Consider the following 19,917-nt stretch of genomic DNA (forward strand, 5'->3'; position numbering starts at 1 on the left):
TTTCCATTCTCAACCCTGGATGATTTTAGACTCTGAACTGTTGAAGAACTTGACTAGCTTGCATGTCCTGCCCTCTTGCAGAGTCCAGCCCACGGCAGGCTCTTCTTCTCCCTCTGATTTACCTCCCATTCTCTCACCCGTACACAAACCAAACCACAAAGCCTAGAGACAGAAGCAAAATGAAAAAGAAGGGAAGGAAGGCCACTTACTAACCAGTCCGTCATGTCTCTGGATCCTCACTCAACTCTGTGAGGCATACAGACCACTATCCTCAATTCACTGATTAGGTGGCTGTGGCTTGAAAGAGTTTCACTGCCTTGCCCAGGATCACACAGTTACCAAGTGTCGGAGCTGATTTTCAGGCTCTGTTGTGTCCCATGCCAAGGCCTAGTTAGTGTTCTCCTCCTCATGCTCTGTTCAGGGATCTATTCACCTCAAGAAACAGCCCCAGAGAATTTGAGTTGTTCTGTCTTTTCGAAAAGACTTATTTTGTAGATTCAAAAGGAGTTCCCTCTGTCTCAGGATATTCTAAGTCCCAGGCGGTCTCAGTTTTTCAGCAGGGGCTAGATAGACTGGAGAACCCTGGGAGCCTTGTCTTTCACCAGCATTGTCTGTAGTGAGCAATTAGGATGTAGGGAGCGGGAGATGGTTTTCGAGCCCTTGCTCCAAGGAAGCTGCTTGAAGGAAAAGACAAGAATTTGGTCAGCGAGGGCTGAGGTCCCCATGACTCTTGGTTCTGTTGCAGTGACAGCCCTCATGGAGAGACTACCTCGGCTGAGGACTCAACCCAGGACGTGACCGCAGAACACCACACGAGTGATGATGGTATGGGGCCCTGCTTCCTGGGCAGTGGGGCCACCGGGGGTGAAACGGAAGGGAGGGATCATGTAGCCTCTGCTGCCAGTGCTCCTTCCTGCTCAGCAGCCCCCTGAAGACAGGCAGAGGGCTCTCCTGTCTCTAATTTTCATTGCTTCCTTTCCTTGGAGAGATAGCCCACCTTCCCAACCAGAATGGTCTCTATGTTCAACCAGAAATGGAGAGAGAGACCTTTCTGAGCCTTTCAAGCTTCTCGCCTCAACTCCCTATGCCCCTCACCCACCTCCTAGCTCCTTGTCTCGCCTGCCTGTCTTGCTTGCATTGACGTTGGTCCCCTCTCACAGCCCGGACTCCTGCCAGGTAGCTGGAGACCAAAATCAAGGAGAGCTCATTTGAAAAAACTGTAAGCCTGGGCAATAGAGAAGCTGGGTGCCAAGAACCCAACAGAAGCAAGCCAGAGGGGAGTGGGACTCAGGATGTAGAAACCACACACTTTCATGCCTGCTGACTGGAAAAATTGACCCTTTCCAAAGTACAGACATGTGAGCGCTGTGCAGCCTGGCGGGTGTGTGTCGAGAGGTGGAATGCACAGCTGTCACCACAGGCCCCTCGGCAGCGCCCATGATTTATTAGGGTCTGTCCAGCCAGCACGCTTCCCCTCCTTCCAACAGTTCCACACCTCCATTTCTGGACCACTTGGGCTCTTGGAAGACTCAGCAGCTGACAAGGGGCCTCAGAATTTTCTGGGCATGAGAACGAAATGGCACAGTCTGTGGAGCTTTCCCCGCTTTCCACCTTGCTATGAATTCTGCAATCCCAGGCCAGCTTTTTAGAGGAGAAAAAAAATTAGGGCTGCTTATTTGGATGCTGAAGTCAGATGGATCAATATGATAATCTGCCCCGTTACAGGAGGGGAGTAGGTGAACTAGGGAAATTTGTCCCTGCTGCAAGTTTTGTGTGTCTTATCTCTAAGACCCTAGTGAAATAGAGCTATTTTATAGCTGAGAAAACAGAGGCCAGAGAGGTCAAGTGATAAGGCCCAAGGCTATACAGAACTGAGATTTGGGATATTTAGATGGGCTTTCTCTGATGTGCTTCCTTATAGTAAAACCTCCAGCCCTGCCTATTAAGGAGCAGGCTCACCAGTCATGCTATTTGGGCATGGGCTGGCCTCTAGGCAGCCTTCCTGTCCACTACCTGGAACATCCACTTGAACCTCAGGTTCCAGGTTTCTGGGAGCTTTATTTCTTCCTCTGTGACCTCCATCTGCTGCTCAGCACAGATAATGGTAACGATGACCAGTTAGAAAACTGGCGAATATCTACACAGTGCTGACGATAGGCTGGGCACTGTTCTAAAAGCTTTTACAAATTTCTGCTTATTGACTCCTCCTAATAACTTCATGAAAAAAGGCACTATTGTCTCCTGTCCCCAGAGGGGGAGACGAAAGCACACTCAAAAATAAAAAGACATTGCACTTGCAAACCCCTTTTAGTTTTCAAATTACTTTTATGTATGTTTTCCCATGTATTATCCACAAAATAGATTTCCATGTTTTGCACCTTGCAAAGGGGATTGGGTGAGTTATTTTCTCCTTATGGAGACTAAAAGCTCGTGGTCTACTAGGGGGAGTGGATAACATAAATAAAATTTACTGTATTGGGAGTACCGTACAATAAATGTTCTGCAATTAATGGAGTTACTTTATGATCGGAGAAGAAACGATGCATACCAATACAGCACGGCAGGTTCAGTGATAGGGTTTGGCGTAAAGAGCTGTGGACACACCAGAGAAATTACTCTCTGCCCTGAGTGGAGCTCAGCCTGTTGGGCAGCTGACTGTACCCGAGCAAGATGAGACTCTGCACGTGTGGTTCATTTGTGCACAGAAACTGCTGAGAGAATAAAGTATTCTTTGTTTTGTTTTTTAATGATGATGTGTACAATTGTGACTCCGTGTGCTACATCAGGAAGATGACAGAGAGAGATTTTAGTGGGGGGCAGAGCCTGATGAAAGGCAGGAAGGGGCACACAGGCACTTTCAGAGTGATGGCCAGCCTCCACGGGAATCCCCAGCCTCAAGCATAGATGGGCAGTGGCTGCTTTGTCACACCGGGTTATCTTCCCACCAGGGTGAGTTCAGCTAATTGGGCTTTTCCGCCCAGTTTCCTGAGTCTGTTGGTCCCAACAACATGTGTTTCCTTCTTTTCTGCCCCTCGCAGAGTGTGAGCCCATCGAGGCCATTGCCAAGTTTGACTACGTGGGCCGGACAGCCCGAGAACTGTCCTTCAAGAAAGGGGCATCCCTGCTGCTCTACCAGCGGGCTTCCGATGACTGGTGGGAAGGCCGGCACAACGGCATCGACGGACTCATTCCCCATCAGTACATCGTGGTCCAAGACACGTACGTTGGGTCCCCTGCCCGTCTGGGTGAGCCCCTGCTGCACTGGGGCTGGGGGGGGTGGGGGCGGCTGGATTTCTGGCGCCACAGGAGGCTGAGGGAGACCAACCGCTAGGGGACGCCAACACGTTCTTGAAACCCCCCCCCCAAGACTCCGTGGAGGATTGTTTTTTAGCCTCTTCCCCCTGCAAATCGCTCCCCCACCTACCTCCCCCCTAGTCATTTTGGAACCTGGCCAGTGCTCGTGCTCATCCACACTTAAACCTGATGAGTGATAAGGAAGAGTTATTGTTTGAGCACTTACATTTCCTTCTGGAAGGCTCAGGCTGGGGAAAACACTTTTACTTTTTTTTTTTTTTTTTTTTTTTAAACACCTATGCTCATCCCAACCAGTTGGGCCACTGATGGGGCGCTTTTCCACTTGCAAACGAAAAGTGATGCTTTGAAAAAAAATAAATAATAAGAAAAAAATGATGCATTGCTTTTTTAGGACATCTAGTTTAAGCAGCCTTGTGGAAACGAGCCAGGTCATTTAACCAAGATGAGGTCGACGTGGGGGAGGACGGGAGAAAAGGGGAGAGGACCTCGGGGAGCAAAGGGAACCGGGAACCGGCCCCAGAGAGACTTCACCAGATGGGCTGTCCGTTGGCTCCAGCTCTTTGAAGAGCTGGAAGCAAAGTCTCCAGGGCAGGGGGCTTCCCTCCCAGCCCCCCAGCAAGCCTGCCCCCCCTGCCCCTTTGCCCCGCCGCCCTGCCCCTGACGCCCCACCCCTGAATAGATGCTGTCACTGTTTTTAGCCCTTCCCTTAATATTATTTTTTAAAGGTTGATATCCTGAATGAGTCTGCACCCTCCCAGCCTCTCCCCGGCTCGTTCTGCAGGGAGATCCTCCCTCTGTTGATAACATCGCAAACCTGGTGGTCATCTGTGCGTGGACAGGACCCTCCCAAATTTAGCATTATGACTTCACGACAGGACCGAGAGAAGATGAATTGTGGGGGAGAAGGGGCTTTCTTTGTCATCAGTAGCCAGAGGGGCCGGGAGAGCAGTGGAATGACCCGGGACCGGCCTGGACGCTCTAAGCAGGGCTCGATGCTCGACGACTGAGTGTGCCGGTGTCCTGCCTCAACGCCGGCATCTCCAGAGCCAGCACAGAGCAGCCTGTCCTTGCCCCGCGGGGCTCGGGACCTCAGCAGATAAACCGCAACCTGGACCGGCCGCCTCCTTCTCCAGAAGGTGGCCCCGGCACCGCTGCCCCAGGAAAGCTGCGTGGGGTAGAAGGCAGATGCCTCCAAGCCAGGTGTCCCCCTAGCTCAGCTCTCCGGCGACGCTGAGGATCCCACAGAACGCAGCGGGATTATTTATTTTTATTTAAACAACCCTCCAAAGGCCCTTAGCTTTCGGCACAGTCTGTTTGCAGAGCTAGCCCAGCCAGGTGTCACCGCTGCCTCAGGGGTCGCGCGTGTGTGTGTGTGTGTGTGTGTGTGTGTGTGTGTGTGTGTGTCGGGGGGCCATCTTGCCGATTTAACACTGCTTTTTGTGTTGTTGTTGTTGTTCTTCCCCCCTCCTCCCTGCCTGCCTGCCCCTTCGCCCCCAGCGAGGACGGTGTCGTGGAGAGGTCCAGCCCCAAGTCTGAGATTGAGGTCATTTCTGAGCCACCTGAAGAAAAGGTGACAGCCAGAGCGGGGGCCAGCTGTCCCAGTGGGGGTCATGTAGCCGATATTTATCTTGCAAACATCAACAAGTAAGCTCTGCTTTTCATTTTCTGCTCCCCTGAATGCCTTGTGACACCCAGCCTCACCGTCCGGCCTCCCTCTCTGAGCCTGTGCTGCATGTAGGGCTCCCCGCACTCCCCCACACACCCTCAGGCCTAACATCGCATGTGCTCACTGCTGCTGCAGGGTGGACAGGGCTGAGGAGGCTTCCACAGGCCCCACCGGCAGGTCCCCGGGCTCCGGCCAGCTGCCGCCCTGCTGTGGAAGGGTGCCCCAGCCTGGGTTTCTGCAGCATCTGTCAGCTCGGGCCTCCCCGGCCCCATCTGACTACTAAAACTTGGCCAAAGCTTTGGTCACTTTATGCAACTTGGTTTTATACTGTTTCTCAGAGGTGCCTTCTCTTTTCCAATTCCTGCCCAAATAATGGTTTTTGATGTCTTCTTCCTGGTCCTTCCTTGTCTGTCCAAAGATCCAACATCTTGTGTGTCTTCCACTAGGCTCACGTGACCCCGGATGGGTTTATTTAGATACCATGTGTCTGTTTCCTGCCCTGTCCGGCATTCACTCCGTCAAGGAAAGGAGACTACTCTGCCCCCGCCCACCACCAGCACCCCACAACGAAAGCTTTGTCCTGAGCTTTTTAATCATTGCCTAACTGCCAGCTCCCTTCTGCCCTTTCATACCAGTAGAAATAATTGTCCGTGTTTTCCCTGTTGCTTTAGCCCTGTGTCATCCTCCCCTGTTAAGTCCATTTGCAGATTCCCATTCCTGTCCGGCAGGCTCTTAACTCTGGCCCCAGCTTTCATTGTGGCTGTGAGCAGCATCCCAGGGTTTTAACTCCACCCACACCCGATCTGGCCGGCTAGAGGGATTCCACGCCTGTGTGCTGCTGCCTCCCCTAGAGACATTCAGGTTATTGGAGAACTAATCTCATCTCAAGGGGCCAGACACCAAGTCCCAAAGCCTACCGACCTCTTTCCGCCAGACCCTGAAACTTGGCCCAGTGCCAGCGGGATGACAAGCCCCAGGGTGTTCCTGATGAATATGGATTGCAGATGATGTACAGTTTTTATTCCCCCCTGGCTTTGGAGGAATGAAATGATTTGCACATTGAAAACCTGTTAACCGTAGCCTCTGGACACTGAAACTGGAAGGAGAATAAAAGATGCTTGTTGTTTTGAAACTGCACCAGGTCGCCCAGATCTCTTGGCTTTCTTCCAACCAGACGGTAGCAGGGGGAGTGGTTGGGGCACGTGGCTCTCTTCCATCTTTCACCCTCAAGTTAGCAAAGTAGCTGATTCAGCTCACTTAGTGTAGGTATAATTTAAGTCAGACCAGTAAAAAAGAATGAGGATTTTATTTCCTTCCCTCCAGCGTAATGCCCTGCTGGGAGGGCGAGCTAATAAAAAGTAACTGTGGACTAATCACATTTTTTTTCTTTATTTACAAGTCTGTGTTAATTATAAGCCTATAATCATAAGGTTGTAAGCCTCTAATTAACCCAGAAACTGAGGTGGGGTTGGTGGAGGGAGAGTTAAATAATTAGTTAGGTACATGTTTCTAAGCCATCATATATGTGCTGCCATTTGTACAAAGAAATTGTAAAGGATAATAGCCGAAATAGTCAGAAGGTGAACACCAGGTGGAAAGTCAAGGCGGTTCCCTTGAACTCCTTCCTTGGTGATGTCAGGACGGGGTTCTCAGAGGATGTGGTCTCCCCAGACACCAGCTAGTCAGTGGGTGAGTGGCAGCCCCTGAGGAGTGACTCTGCCCTTCCAGCCTCGCTGCCTGCCCCACACGTCGCTCCTTCCCAGGGCCCCGGGTTCTTTCACACCCCTGGACCTTCACATCTGCTGCCTCCTCCCTCTGATCAGCTCCTCCTCTCCCTTCAAGACGTAGTCAGAAGATTTACCTCCTTGGGGAAGCCTTGCTAACACCCCCGAGGGCCACCTAACCACCTGAGTTAGGTGCCCGCGTTCTGTAGTCCCACAGTAGTTTGAGCGTCTCTCGGGACTCAAGCTGCACTCGGATAAAGCACCAGGCTGAGCATCTTGAACCCAAGAGCTCTGCCTTCCTCTCCTCACGTCCCAGGGGCCTGGCCAGGGACCTGGCACACACCAGCCACTCCACAATCTGCCCCCTCAGCAGTTTGAGCTTTGTGAGTCAGCCATCCTCAAGTGGAAAGAGGAAATCAGCGAGAGAGTTAGGCGGGTGTGGCATTCAGTTTAACTTCACACATAGAGCGAGGGCCCACTGCCGTGCCAAGCGCCCGTGCTGGTTATTCAGAGGTGAATAATGCAGTGCCCGGCCTCCCTGCTCATTCCCGCAAGGTAAATACCATAGAGACAGGTAACAAAAAAGCAGTGCCATCGAAGCTCTGAAGGGAACAAAAGCGGGAGTGTGTGCTTCTGCCTGCTGTTGGAGTTGGGGTACCAGGGAAGACTTTGCAGGGGAAGTCATTTCAGCTGAGCCACATAAGACTCTGAGAACATCCTTCTGCTCGAGAATGGCTGACACCCAAGGCTAAATGGCCTGAGCAGGCAGCTTCAGGAAATGTGTGCCAGGTTCCACGCTGGCCCCGAAGTAGAAGACCTAACCAGTGAACGGGACCAGGACTGGGTTAGGACACTGACTCTGCCACACAGACTAGCTCCTTATCTCCAGTCCCTACCCCTTCCATCTCAATGCCTGCCTCAGCCTTAGTCGCCCATAGTAGGTTCCGGATCAGAGTTGCCCCGCTGCACCTCCCAAACCAGAAGTTGTATTGCTTCTTAGGCTAGGTCCTTAAGGATCTGATCCCAAGAAAAAAATGAAATTATTCAGCAGTAGGCAACACCCATACTACTAGGACTCTGCCAAGCTGTCTTGTATGAGAGTCTCAGTGGTCTGAAGGAGACTGGCCCAGAGCCAGGGTTCAGCCCAGTGCTGGGTGACTTAGGGTCATGTAGATGTATTTCCACCCTAAGAAAATGCACAAACTTGGCCCTAACCCTGCAGCACTGCAGCCTCTTTAAAAAGACTCTGTTCCATGTTTGCAAATAAGAAGCAACAACAGCTTCTTGCCAGAGCCCAAAATGATTACAGTCCTGTAGTTGGCCAAGAAACATGCTAGAATTTGGAAAAATCAACTCTCCTCTTGCGTTCATGGTGATGATGAGAGTTTTTCTCCCACCTGGGCCTTAGTGTCTGTTCAAAGCAGGTCATGGAGGGGGCCTTTCTGTGAATCTGTCCCCCCTTAGAAACTTTCCCTTAATCAGACATTTTTCCTGGCAGCACCTTACATCTTGACAACTCAAAGCCCACGACCACCAAGTAAGTATCCGTTTCTCCTTTGCCCAGGTTGGGGGTGGCAGGGGAACGGAGGCACAGAGACAGCAAGGGGGAAGGTAAAGCCAAGGAGAGAACATGCTGTGTGTCCCTCTCCTTCCAGAAGTCCCTGGATGCCAACACCTGTCCCACTCTCACTCATCCCAGCTTCCTCGGGGCCAGGGCTCCCTGATCACACTGCCCTTTCTGTTTGTGATTGAAGGCAAAGGAAGCGGCCAGAATCTGGGAGCATCCGGAAAACATTTCGGAGCGACAGCCATGGGCTGAGTAGTTCCCTGACTGACTCTGCCTCCCCGGGGGTGGGGGCTAGCTGCCGCCCATCTTCCCAGCCCATCATGAGCCAGAGTCTCCCCAAGGAAGGGCCAGATAAGTGTTCCATCAGTGGGCATGGGAGCCTCAACTCCATCAGCCGCCACTCATCCCTGAAGAATCGGCTGGACAGTCCACAGATCCGGAAGACAGTGACAGCAGGAAGGTCAAAGAGCTTCAATAACCATCGGCCTGTGGATCCCGAGGTCATTGCACAGGTAACTGGGGGCTTCTGGACACATAGCTGGCCTGTCTACGTTTGTCACTACTGCGTAGTGCAGCCCACATTCGTTACGACAGGCCTTGAAACAGCGGCTTTGTACATCACATACCAGGTTCAGAGGCTGCTGGATATCTGGACCCCACAATGCAGCTCTCTAAGCAATTTGCCAACCCCACTAACCCAAGAAGAATTCAAAGACAGAATAAAAGAATTCGGACTTCTGGCCCATGTTCAGGCTGTTTGCAAGGGGCTGTATGTTTTATTTTTTTTAAGATTTCATTTATTTATTCATGAGAAGACACAGAAAGAGACGCAGAGACATAGGCAGAGGAAGAAGCAGGCTCCTCGCAGGGAGCCCGTTGTGGGACTTGATCCCTGGACCCAGGATCACACCCTGAGCTGAAGGCAGACGCTCAACCGCTGAGCCACCCAGGCGTCCCGGGAGTGTACATTTTAAAGCAAATAATTAGTCTTTTGTTGGAGTCCATTCTGCCTAGGTTTCAGGTCTTGAGAGGGTGGTAGGCTTTAGTGAAGCTGCCCGATTGTTGAGGCTCAGATGTAGTTCTGGCCATATTTTTCTGCCACCCTGCCCATCCCCCTCTCCTGTTCCCCGAGGCTAATCTCTCATCCGTAATGGGAGGTAGAAGATCAGTCATTAATCTGCTCCTGTTTTGACAGCCCCAAAATACTCTGCTGGCAGGGGCTTGGGTACCAGAAGGGTTTCCAGCCCAAGGCTTCAGATGGCAGTGGCAATGAGCTCCCTGGTTATAGGGTCTTCCTTCCATGTATGCACACCACACTGACAAGTCTCTGTTTTCCATGAAACATTAGCGATCCAGCCCCACCTCTAAAACTCCGACTTCCGGGGCCACTCCAGGCAGTTCACTCAGACGCCTCTCCCAACTCTATAATTTTCATTAGACCAGGTAGGAGCTATGGGCTCCCCGTTGCCCTCTTATGTTTCAACTGAGTTGAGATTCTTGTCACCCCATCTTCCAGGGGGCGATAGAGGCTGCCTGTGGTCTCTATTGGCTTAATTGTGATGCTCTGCTTCGGGAAGGCGAACCTGGCGAGCATAGTATTAAGCTTGGGGCCTGAGATATCTTGCTTGGCTAACCCTCCATTTCTGCGCCCCTACCTGAGCTCTTGGCTGCGACCTGCCTTGCACCGCGGGAACCCTCCTCCCAGCTCCCTCCTGAGCCAGGGCTTAGTAGGAATGTTAGACTACATTCCTGGCACAGACCGCCCCCCCCTAGCTGTAGAGTGGGACTGAGGAGGGAGATGATGAAGTTCTTCCTGAGCAGTTTTAAGGCTTCAGAACATCATGGGGGTGAGTAAAAATCACTGTCAGCAGAAAGCATGGTTCACCCCGTAAGGGCCAAGGCCTTTGCTTGGAACGTGTCATCTTTCCAAGTGAGCCTGATTCCAAGGGAGGAGCCCTGTGGTGGTTTGAGGGGTGGTGGACACAAGGGTGTGAAAAGGCTGGGAGGGAACTGGGAGGTCTCCCTGAGGGGCAGCTGGCTGTGGATAGAGGGTCTTTGGTTCTGCTATTCTTGAGAGCCGGTTTGTTCCACTGTGACTGGAAAGAGCTGATTTACCTGTGTGGGCTCTGGCTCCCCCTCCTGGTCGCTCCTTGGTCCCCTCTCCTGGTGATGGTAGAAGGAAATGGCTTCCTCAAGTGGGCACTCCAGTGGGTGGGGTGGGGTGCGGTGAGGTGGGGCAAGGGAAGGGGAGGGCGGGGGTGGGAGCACTGGGAGGTGTCCTGATGAATATTCAAGATCAGGGTCTGGAACCTTTCCTGACCTTTGAAGTCCAAGAAAACAAAGATCATACCACATCTCTACCATTTAGTCAAAAATGGTTTATTATGTACAATTTCAAGCATACACAAAAGCAGAAAGAATTGGATAGTAAATGCCATGTACTTGTCACCAAATTCCTGGCCACTGTTAGTTCACCCAACTTTCCCCTCCCCACTGGATTATATGTCATTTCACCAGAAATATTTTAGTGCATATCTCCAAAACCTGAGGACTTTATTTAAAATAACATTTCAGCCATTCTTTTCTAAAGGCAAAAAAAAAAAAAAAAAAAAAATTCTCGTGATAATGAAAATCCCTTTTTCCCCCTTCCCCACATTCTGAACATTCGTATGTTTAAGAATTTTGGCCAAAAAAAAAAAAGAATTTTGGCCAAGTAAAATAATCTGGACATCTCCCTCCAGTTGGTTTTTTCGTGATTCGGCCTATGCTGTTGAAACAGGATCCTTGGGGACTTCTCCCTACAGCAGCCTCACCTCCTCCTTTTTCCTGTTTTGCAGGATATTGAGGCAACTATGAACTCTGCCCTGAATGAGCTGCGTGAGCTAGAGCGGCAGAGCAGTGTCAAGCACACCCCCGATGTGGTTCTGGACACCTTGGAGCCCCTCAAGACCTCCCCAGTGGTGGCCCCCACATCGGAGCCCTCCAGCCCCCTGCACACCCAGCTCCTCAAGGACCCCGAGCCCGCCTTCCAGCGCAGTGCCAGTACTGCAGGGGACATCGCCTGCGCCTTCCGGCCTGTCAAGTCTGTCAAGATGGCCGCCCCTGTTAAGCCGCCAGCTACACGACCCAAGCCCACCGTCTTCCCCAAAACAAATGCCACTAGCCCTGGTGTCAACTCCTCATCTTCCCCACAGTCCACTGACAAGTCTTGTACTGTCTGAAGGATATAATTTAATTGTTCTAGACAAGGGGACTGAAGGGACTGACTGTTATTAAAAAAAATCTTCCTATTTAACTAGCTTGGGGACTTCAGTTGAAAATTAGATTCTAAGTTGTTCTTGCAGGAATTAGCCTTCCCGTCACCCATAACCTTGAGAATGAAGCCCTCGTTGTCACCCTGCCTTGCCCTTCCCACTGCCCTCTGCTTCTCCCCGTCGTCGTAATCCAGCCAGCTGCAGTACATACTGTCCTTAGGTTAGCCAGAGATAGATTTTTCCATTATCAGGTCACTGTGAAATCTGGCACGGCAAGTCATGAGGACACGGGCTCAAGTCTCCGTCCCCTCAGACACAGGGGATGCCTGACCAGATGGTTGGCTACTGACAGCCAGCTTTCAGTGGCATCTTGTTTTGGGTACTGACTTTAGGGAACCATATATAGTCCATTCTCATTTTACACACACACACACACACACACACACACACACACACACACACACACACGTTTTCCTGGTCTCTGGCATGTGTAGCCTCTCCTGGTCCCAGACCAGTCTCCTTGTAAGTTATTGTGGCAGTTCGCACAAGAGCCACCAGGGGTCTCTGTTTCCGTTACAAATCTTGTTCTGTCTGGGCCAGGGAACCTAGCCTTTGAAGTCTCTCCATCATAAAAAATTGAACAGGATGGAACTCGATCCTGTAATCTGTCTGGGGTTGGGGGCTTTCTCTCTGTCTTCTCTCTATTGGTGTGAATTGGTCATTGGTGTTTGCTCTCGCTCTCCTTCATCCTCTAGGAATACAACCCAGTCTTTTTATAGAACTTCTGAAGTTTTTCTGAATGTATAGACATTTCTCGGGTTCCCGTCTTTGTCTCCAATGGACCATTTTCCATTTAAGACACTTTCCTGTATAAGACAGTTTTATAGCTGGTTCCACTTAGGTAAAGAGTCTTAAGAGAGTTTCATTGTGTTTATGGCAGGTTTGGAAAAGGTGAGAAATGGGTCCTTCTGCCTCACTTTTTGTGGGCACTTAAGAAAAAATTCATTATGCTATTCAAAAATTAAATTCACCTTCACTAACCCCCAAACTGTTCCCAAATGAAAATGTATCCTAAGTTCACCCCTCTAGTTTGGTTATTCTACAAGATCTCTCTTTAGGGACCAACAGGGGCTTGGAGAGCCCTAGTTAAATTAAAGAGAGACATTACTCCTTAAAACCTGTTTTCTTTTATCCAAATAAGGACAACTAAGAGAACTTTGGCCCCACAGGCTCTAAAGTCTTCTTGAGGCCGGAATCTAACAAAATAAAAAATTGGATGCTGAATATTTTGGCCTGCCTTTGGCCTTTTTTCTGGTTCTCTCCAAAAAGCAGAAATGATGCCCTCGCCTACTTTAATCCGGCCTCCAAAACTGGTGCCCCTCATCCCAGTGCCCTGGCTTCACGCTATCCTCCAGGGCTGGAAACCATCACACCCCTGTCTCATGAGTCTCAGACAACTACTTGAGTTAGAGCTGAAGCTCATTCCTCTTCTCTGTTTTCTGGTTTTAAAGCTACGCTTTTAGCCTTATTTTCTACAGGTCAAGAGAGGCGATGGGTTGCCATTCAGATAGGAAAATCTGAGTTTCCTTATGTTTAGCCTAGAAGATTCTTTTTTGGACCAACCTTTTGAAGTTGGCGGTTGGTGCTGTGGAAGATGGTAGGATTTTTTTCCTCACTGTGCAAAGGAAAGAGGAGCTTTGTGGGGAATCGCTAGATTATTAGAAGGATAACCTGCAACACCAGGAAAACTATCCCAAGAGCTAGGAAGGAGAAATGAAGAGCTCCGTCAGTAAAATGAGTCTGGCTGTGGGAAGCGACCCACAGTCCTCTGGATTCTTGGCTTTGTTGCTCTATCCACTGGCCTGTCCTTGTCTGTCATCTGGACTTGCACAGGTCTTGAGCCAACAGTGGCTTTCAGCCCCAAGGATCTGTTTCCTTGATGAAAATGGAACCCCTACCTTTCCCTTTACATTCCTTTGGATCCAGCCGATCAAAATTGGTACCCATGCCTGCCCTTTCCCCTCCTTCTAGCACACTCCTGAGAACGCAAAGCTTTCTTAATGACAAAGCTTTGGGCCTGTTGTGTTGTTCCTGCCTTATTTCTCTTGCAGCCCTTGTACATGACTGTGTCCACTGTCCCCTTGGGCCGTGTCCATCTGCTGATTTGCATCATGAACTGGACAGTGTGTGAGTGGCCGGCCACCTACTCCCCCACCTTCCACCCCAGCTCTGGGAGCCAAGTTGTCTTCCCTCTCTGGTGCTCCTGACGCCTGTGAGATGGACCTGTCGAGAGGACGAGGAACCCACAGAAGGAGAGTCCTTCTCGGCAGAGCTCCTGCAGTCAACTGGAATTCAGGTCGCACACTGTGATTTTTACACCGAAAAAGCCAAAAGGAGCTGGCCACCTGGGGCCAAGGGAGACCAGTCTTCCTCAGCTCTGCTTGCCTAAACCAGCATGATGCTTCAGAGAGCCCTGCTCTGCCCCTCAAGGCATGGATCCTTCTCTCGCTGTGGATTCTGATGGGTCAGGCTTTGGGGAACAGAGGTGGGGTGGAGCAACCAGCATCCCCATTTGGAAAAAGAGAGGAGTTTGCAGCCAGCAGCCTGTAAACTGGAAACACTGGTCTCAGCCAACCTCCTCAGGGCGCCCTGGTTTCTCCCCAAGGAGATGAGGAGCGATGACACCAGCAACAGGATGAACAGACCACTGGAAGGGCTGGTGTGTGTGTACTTCACGTGCAGAAGAGAAGTTTAGATCTTCCAGGGAATCGCAATGTTGTGGCGTCTGACTTGTATGTCACGTTTGTGTAAAATGGTATATTCTTTAAAATAGTGTTGATAACTGGAATATTGTATGTATGCTTGGAGATGCTTTGTGTGAACCTAAGACTGTCACTCAACAGATGTTGGATTGGGGAAAATCCAAAGCACAACTTCGAAATAAAATACGTTTTTAGGTTTCGATGCTGCAGTTCCTATCACTTCCCACCCCCTGAAATCTCCAATCCAGGAGTCCAGCTCCCCAGGAGGAAATGTAACTCTGTGCTGGTAGAGCCCTGCCTGGCAACAGGAGAAATGTGGTGACCTCAGGAGCCGGCCACCTTCTCCCTCCCAGCAAGGCATGGCAGAGGTGCATCTAGAATGTGGATTCCCCGCCCCCCAGCATTTCCCATTAGCCCATTAGCCCGTGTGCGGAGCCTAAAAGGTTTCATAGAAAGCCTTCCAGCTCACCATTGGGCAGTCTGTTGCCATGAGAACCATTTCCTCCACAGAATCTACCCACCCTGTTTTCAGTGAGGATCATTCTCGATTCTATCGCTGGTCAGATTTCCCCACTTGGGGGAGTGGGGCCTGTCAGATGGCCTGCAGGCTTTGCCAGCCACAACCAAGGGTGAAGGGGGGGGGGGGTCTTTCTTTCTTCCACATGTGGAGCCCTGAGTCATTCTGCCCTCGGATGCCCTGTGCCTCTGGGAGAAGAGCTGACCCATATGCTTGTGCTGTTGGTGTTGAGCACAGGGGTGGGCATACAGGAAATGCCTTCTCTCCTTTAGATTTTGATTCTAGCAGATCATGAGCTCGGGTGAAATTATTCAAAGGTAGCAGCTGATAATGCATCCTAGGGCTTATACTTATTTTTACTGGGCTTATTCCAATACCAGAAGCCCCTGGGGAGGGATCAGATCTCTCATATCCAAGAGGATCCCCAGTGTTCAATGGTAATACAAGGAATCCTATCCCGGTCCCTGGACCAGACACAGTACTCTGAAGTCCATCACCTCCATCTGTCTCATGCCCTTCCAACTGTTGTCTCTTCCCCCTCCTTCATTTTAATAGAGCTCTATCTTGAGCTTCTTGCTGGTCCCTTGGAGTCAAAGGTGAGGCTGTTCAAGGGATCCCTGAGTGGCTCAGCTGTTAAGCGCCTGCCTTCAGCCCAGGGTGTGATCCTGGAGTCCTGGGATCAAGTCCCACATCGAGCTTTCTGCTTGGAGCCTGCTTCTCCCTCTGCCTGTGTCTCTGCCTCTCTCACTGTGTCTCTCATGAATAAATAAATAAAATCTTAAAAAAAAAAAAAAAAAGTGAGGCCGTCCTGCCACCCTGAGCTCTGGATGAGTTCTTTGACATAGAGCTGGTGTATAAGCTATAGGCAGGGGACCAAGGAACCTTTTCAGAGAGACCTCAGGCAAAGGTGGGCTATTTTGGAGGATCCTCTAATTCAATTTATATATTCAGATGGGAGCCTGATGGAAGGTAGTGACAACACAGTTTGAAGACAGGCCCATTCCACCCAGATAGAAATCCAAAAAGGAGACCAGGTACATATGAATTTGAGAAATGGCCTTAATGAGTATCTACTCTTAAATGTTTATCACAATGTGTATGTGAAGCTTCTTTTTTTAAAAAATTTTTAAAATGATTTTATTTATTCATTTGAAAGCGAGCATAAGCAGCGGGGAAGGGCAGACGGAGAGGGAGACTCCCTGCTGAGCTGGGAGCCCAATGCCAGGCTTCATGCAGGGCTCGATCCCAAGACCTGGGACATTTAACCACTTTAGCCACCCAGGTGCCCTGGTATATGAAGTTTCTTATTAGTCTGGAGTTAGCAACCCTGGCATATCGCATGTGCCAAAGACTCATTTGTCAGTCAACAAACTCTAAGACTCACTATGTGCCAAGCACTGTTGTATAGTGTTGAACAGGTGAAACATAATGGAGCTTGCTTTCCAGTTTGAGGAAGAACAGATCAATAAGCCAAGCATGATTCAGAAAATGAAACAATGTAATAGGTAGTTAGTGCCTGGGAAAGGAGTAGTACCGTTAATCAAGAATTCCTGGGGTCCCTGGGTGGCACAGCGGCTTGGCGCCTGCCTTTGGCCCAGGGCGCAATCCTGGAGTCCTGGGATCAAATCCGAAGAAGGATTGCCTCTCTTGTTGGCCTCACCTTACCCACTGGCATTTGACAGCCAAGCCTCCCTTCTTGAAACATGTCCTTCACTTGGTGTCTGTGACACTGGGCTCTCCCAGCCACCTACCTGTCACTTGCTTCCTTCTCTCTTCTTTGCGAGCTCCTTCCTCTCTCCTGGATTTCCAATTACTGGCACCTTCTTTTTTTTCTTTCTTTTTTTTTTTTTAAAGATTTTATTTATGTATTCATAGACACAGAGAGAGAGAGAGGCAGAGACACGGGCAGAGGGAGAAGCAGGCTCCATGCAGGGAGCCCAACGTGGGACTCGATCCCGGGTCTCCAGGATCACGCCCTGGGCTGCAGGCGGTGCCAAACCGCAGCACCACCGCGGCTGCCAGGTTTTTGCTTTAAAATGGGCATCTTTGAGACATGTTTGCTTGAGAGCAGGGCCAGCAGGATGGGAAGGAGGCATGTGAAGGAGAAGGCGAATCACGGAGCACAAATGGAAGGGTTGGCCGTGGTCATGAGAAGAGACGCTCCCGTCTCACTAGAGGGAAAGCAAGTGTGATGCAAGGCAGGTAGCAGATGTGGTGGTGAGAAGATGCCGGGGTTCCCTTTCGATTGCTTCTTGTATTTCCATGAAGTTTAAGGCAAAGACTTCAGCTGAGGGTAAGAGGGAGTGGGGAGCGGGAGGCTTAGAGAGGCAAGAAAATGAGTGAAGTATTTTTCCACATCAAGAAAAACAAGACAAGGGGATCCCTGGGTGGCTCAGCGGTTTAGCGCCTGCCTTTGGCCCAGGGCGCGATCCTGGAGACCCGGGATCAAGTCCCGCGTCGGGCTCCTGACATGGAGCCTGCTTCTCCCTCTGCCTGTGTCTCTGCCTCTCTCTCTTCCTATGTCTATCATAAATTTTTTTAAAAAATTCTCATTTAAAAAAAGAAAAACAAGACAAGGGTTCAACTTCTCTCAGTGGCTTGGTGCTGGTCCCATGGCTCTTTTCCCCGCTCCTTGGGGAGGAACGCCAGATGTGGCTGCAGAGATGTCCCTCCTTCCCCACCCAAAGCTCCAGGCTAGAGCTAACTGATGAAGGCGGCAAGATGCAGGGCTCTGAGACCTCGTCGCTTAGTGCCTCATCAATGTTGGAGCATGGTGGGTTCGCACTGCCTGCCTCTCCTGCACACCCACCTGCCCTTACCTTCTTTCCCGTGAGGTGCCAGACAGGTGAGGCCACTGTGACAAACAGGTTCAAGCCGTGGAGGGGCAGAAGATGCAATCAGTATTTATTCAGGGCCTACCGGGTAGCAGGTACTTCATCTCATGTTGCTCTTACAGCAACTGTCTGAGAAAGGTTGGGTGACTAGCTCAAGGTCAAGACCCCGTAGGGTGGGAAGAAGGAAGGTGCAGGATAAGGGGGACTTACGGAGCACAAATGGAAGGGCTGACCATGCATGCTGTGCAGAGTAAGCAGCAGTTAGGATGCCAGCCGCTGTGTTAGTAAAGCTCCTGTCCTTTCCCCTACACCTTCGGCCTCCCTTTGTAGAAGGTAGATGGGAGCTTTTTCCCTGAGAGTTGCCATCAAAGACCCTCTTCATCCCACCTTTGGTCTTTGTCCTACCTTTGGATTGCCACTTCTATTTCTAGGACTCCTCAGAGCCACTCAGGAAAATATGCTGTGCCCTCTTACAGACTTCCTCTTCCCCTCAGGAGCCCGCCAGACTCTCGTGCCTCCCCACAGGGAAACAAGGGCCATACTGCGCAGCTGGGACCAGAGCTCGTCCACACAGAGGATGTGACCTCATGGAGGATTCCCAACAAAATCTGATCTGTCAAAAAAAAAAAAAAAATCTGATCTGTCACCACACAGGGCTTCAGCGCTGCCCCCCCCCCCCCCCCCCGCCAGCTTCTCCAGCCTTACATGTGGTCCCCTCTCCTCATACCTCTCTGCTTCTGCACCTGTTGCCACTGCCTGGAATGCCTCATCTCTGACCCCCAGTTCTCTGCCTCACTCCCCTCCCTCCAAAGTCTGGTTGAGTGTGCTTTCTCCTGGCAAGTTCTTCTTAGAGACCACCTCGTCTCCACTGCCTGTCCCCCTTGGTGCCAGGTTCAAGTCACCACCAGCCAAAGTATGGATCCCAGAGTGTTCACCATGCCGGCCAACCCTGGCTCTGGGGAAGAAGCCTAGGTCTTACCATCATGTCCCCAGCACACGCTGCCTGCTTCCCAGTAGGTACACTGGGATAGACTGGGCTTGCTGGAGAGAGAAAAGTAGGGATGCTGGTAAGGCCTGGGCAAGTTCATCAGGAAAAATGGGTAGATCTTTAGGGAAAGGCTGGGGTATGTTGCAAACCTCTGGCCTAAAACCTCAAAGGTTGGGGTCTTATCAAAGGTGCGTGTCCTGTGTGGGTCAGCAGGGGACCCTGGTTCTGACTGTCCCTGGAGGGCAGTCCTGGAGTCCAACGGAATCACAGGGTCAGAGGGCAGGCGCCCTGGGGCGGGGGGGTTTAGGGCAGCAACTGAAGGTTTTGGTTGGCCCCACCTCATCAGAAGGTACCAAGGATGTGCAATTCTCTCGCTGCCAGGCCCGCGGACAGCCGGGAATGCCGGATGGAGAGCTGGGAGGGTCTGGTGACCCGGTTCTGCCGGGAGAAGAGGCGGGCAGCGGCGGGGCAGGCCCAGCACCCCCCTGTGACTGGGGGTTATCACAGGTCTGCTCGGTCTGGTCTGCCTGAGGGCAGAGGCAGTTCTCAGCCGGGCTCCTGTTCTGGTGCAGGGCGGTCGGGGTGCGGGTGCGGCTGCCGGAGGAAACCACCAGGTGTTGCCATGGGAAAGTCCCTCTGACATTCTCTAGAAATGTGGAGTTTCCTGGTTTTAACCATTTCTTATCCAATTGCCATCTCACAGTTGACCAGAACAGTGCAGGCCTGTCCAGTCTCCTGGGAGATTGGTTCGGGGCGTTGGGTCGGGCCTGGGAGGCCGGCACACCCGGGACGCAGCCCCAGCAGCCTCTGGAGGCGCAGGTCTCTCCAGGTGTGGGGGCCTCAGTGGCCTCGAGGCTTCCTTCCGGTGACCCTCGGTGACCCTCGCATTCCAGCCCATGGCTGCGTGAGCATCACTGGCTGTGGATGAAGAGGCCAGGAGGGGACGTGGGCTGTGCTGAGGGTCGCCCGAGAGGTCGAGGTCGAGGTCGAGGTCGAGGATGAGCGGCCGCAACCGGGTTTCGGGGCCTGCTCGGGGCCTGCTGGGGCCTGCTCGGGGACCAGGCGTCAGAGCCAAGCCCCGGGCCTCCCGGGGGCTCCGCGGTGCTCCCCGCCTGGTTCCCTTGCCCGAGCTGCGCGGTTGGCTGCGGGCCGCGCCCCGGACTCCCCGCTCCGCGGCCTCTCGGCGGCGCCCACCGGGTCCCGTCACCGCCACTCGGGAACCGGGAACCGGAGCATCCTCCCCGCGGGCGGGCGGCGTCTGCGCTCCGCGGTCTCGGCCCCTTTAAGAGA

General features: G+C 51.7%; 1 protein-coding gene and 1 non-coding gene across 11 annotated transcripts in view; one reads left to right on the forward strand and one right to left on the reverse strand.

Moving 5' to 3' along the window:
- SRGAP2 (SLIT-ROBO Rho GTPase activating protein 2) overlaps window positions 1-14,490 on the forward strand; it is a 235,414-nt gene extending 220,924 nt beyond the window's left edge. For 2 of the 10 annotated variants that reach the window (XM_038586064.1, XM_038586065.1), the window contains exons 19-24: window positions 746-825; window positions 3,039-3,219; window positions 4,813-4,959; window positions 8,204-8,242; window positions 8,460-8,784; window positions 11,110-14,490. In XM_038586064.1, coding sequence (XP_038441992.1) covers window positions 746-825; window positions 3,039-3,219; window positions 4,813-4,959; window positions 8,204-8,242; window positions 8,460-8,784; window positions 11,110-11,493 — 1,156 coding nt within the window. In that variant the 3' untranslated portion in view covers window positions 11,494-14,490. Of the gene's footprint in view, window positions 1-745; window positions 826-3,038; window positions 3,220-4,040; window positions 4,960-5,427; window positions 6,119-8,203; window positions 8,243-8,459; window positions 8,785-9,620; window positions 9,716-11,109 lie in introns of those variants that run through there. The other 8 variants (XM_038586066.1, XM_038586067.1, XM_038586068.1 and 5 more) reach the window with 7 other exon arrangements.
- Window positions 14,491-17,692: 3,202 nt separating this feature from the next.
- On the reverse strand, window positions 17,693-19,895 carry LOC119868081. The gene is made up of 2 exons (XR_005385611.1): window positions 18,966-19,895; window positions 17,693-18,252 (listed from the first exon to the last, which is right to left on the reverse strand). It is a non-coding gene; the product is annotated as a translation initiation factor IF-2-like (transcript).
- Between the last annotated feature and the right edge of the window lie 22 nt (window positions 19,896-19,917).

The sequence above is a fragment of the Canis lupus genome, chromosome 38, assembly GCF_011100685.1.
Source record: "Canis lupus familiaris isolate Mischka breed German Shepherd chromosome 38, alternate assembly UU_Cfam_GSD_1.0, whole genome shotgun sequence".
Classification (NCBI taxonomy): domain Eukaryota; kingdom Metazoa; phylum Chordata; class Mammalia; order Carnivora; family Canidae; genus Canis; species Canis lupus.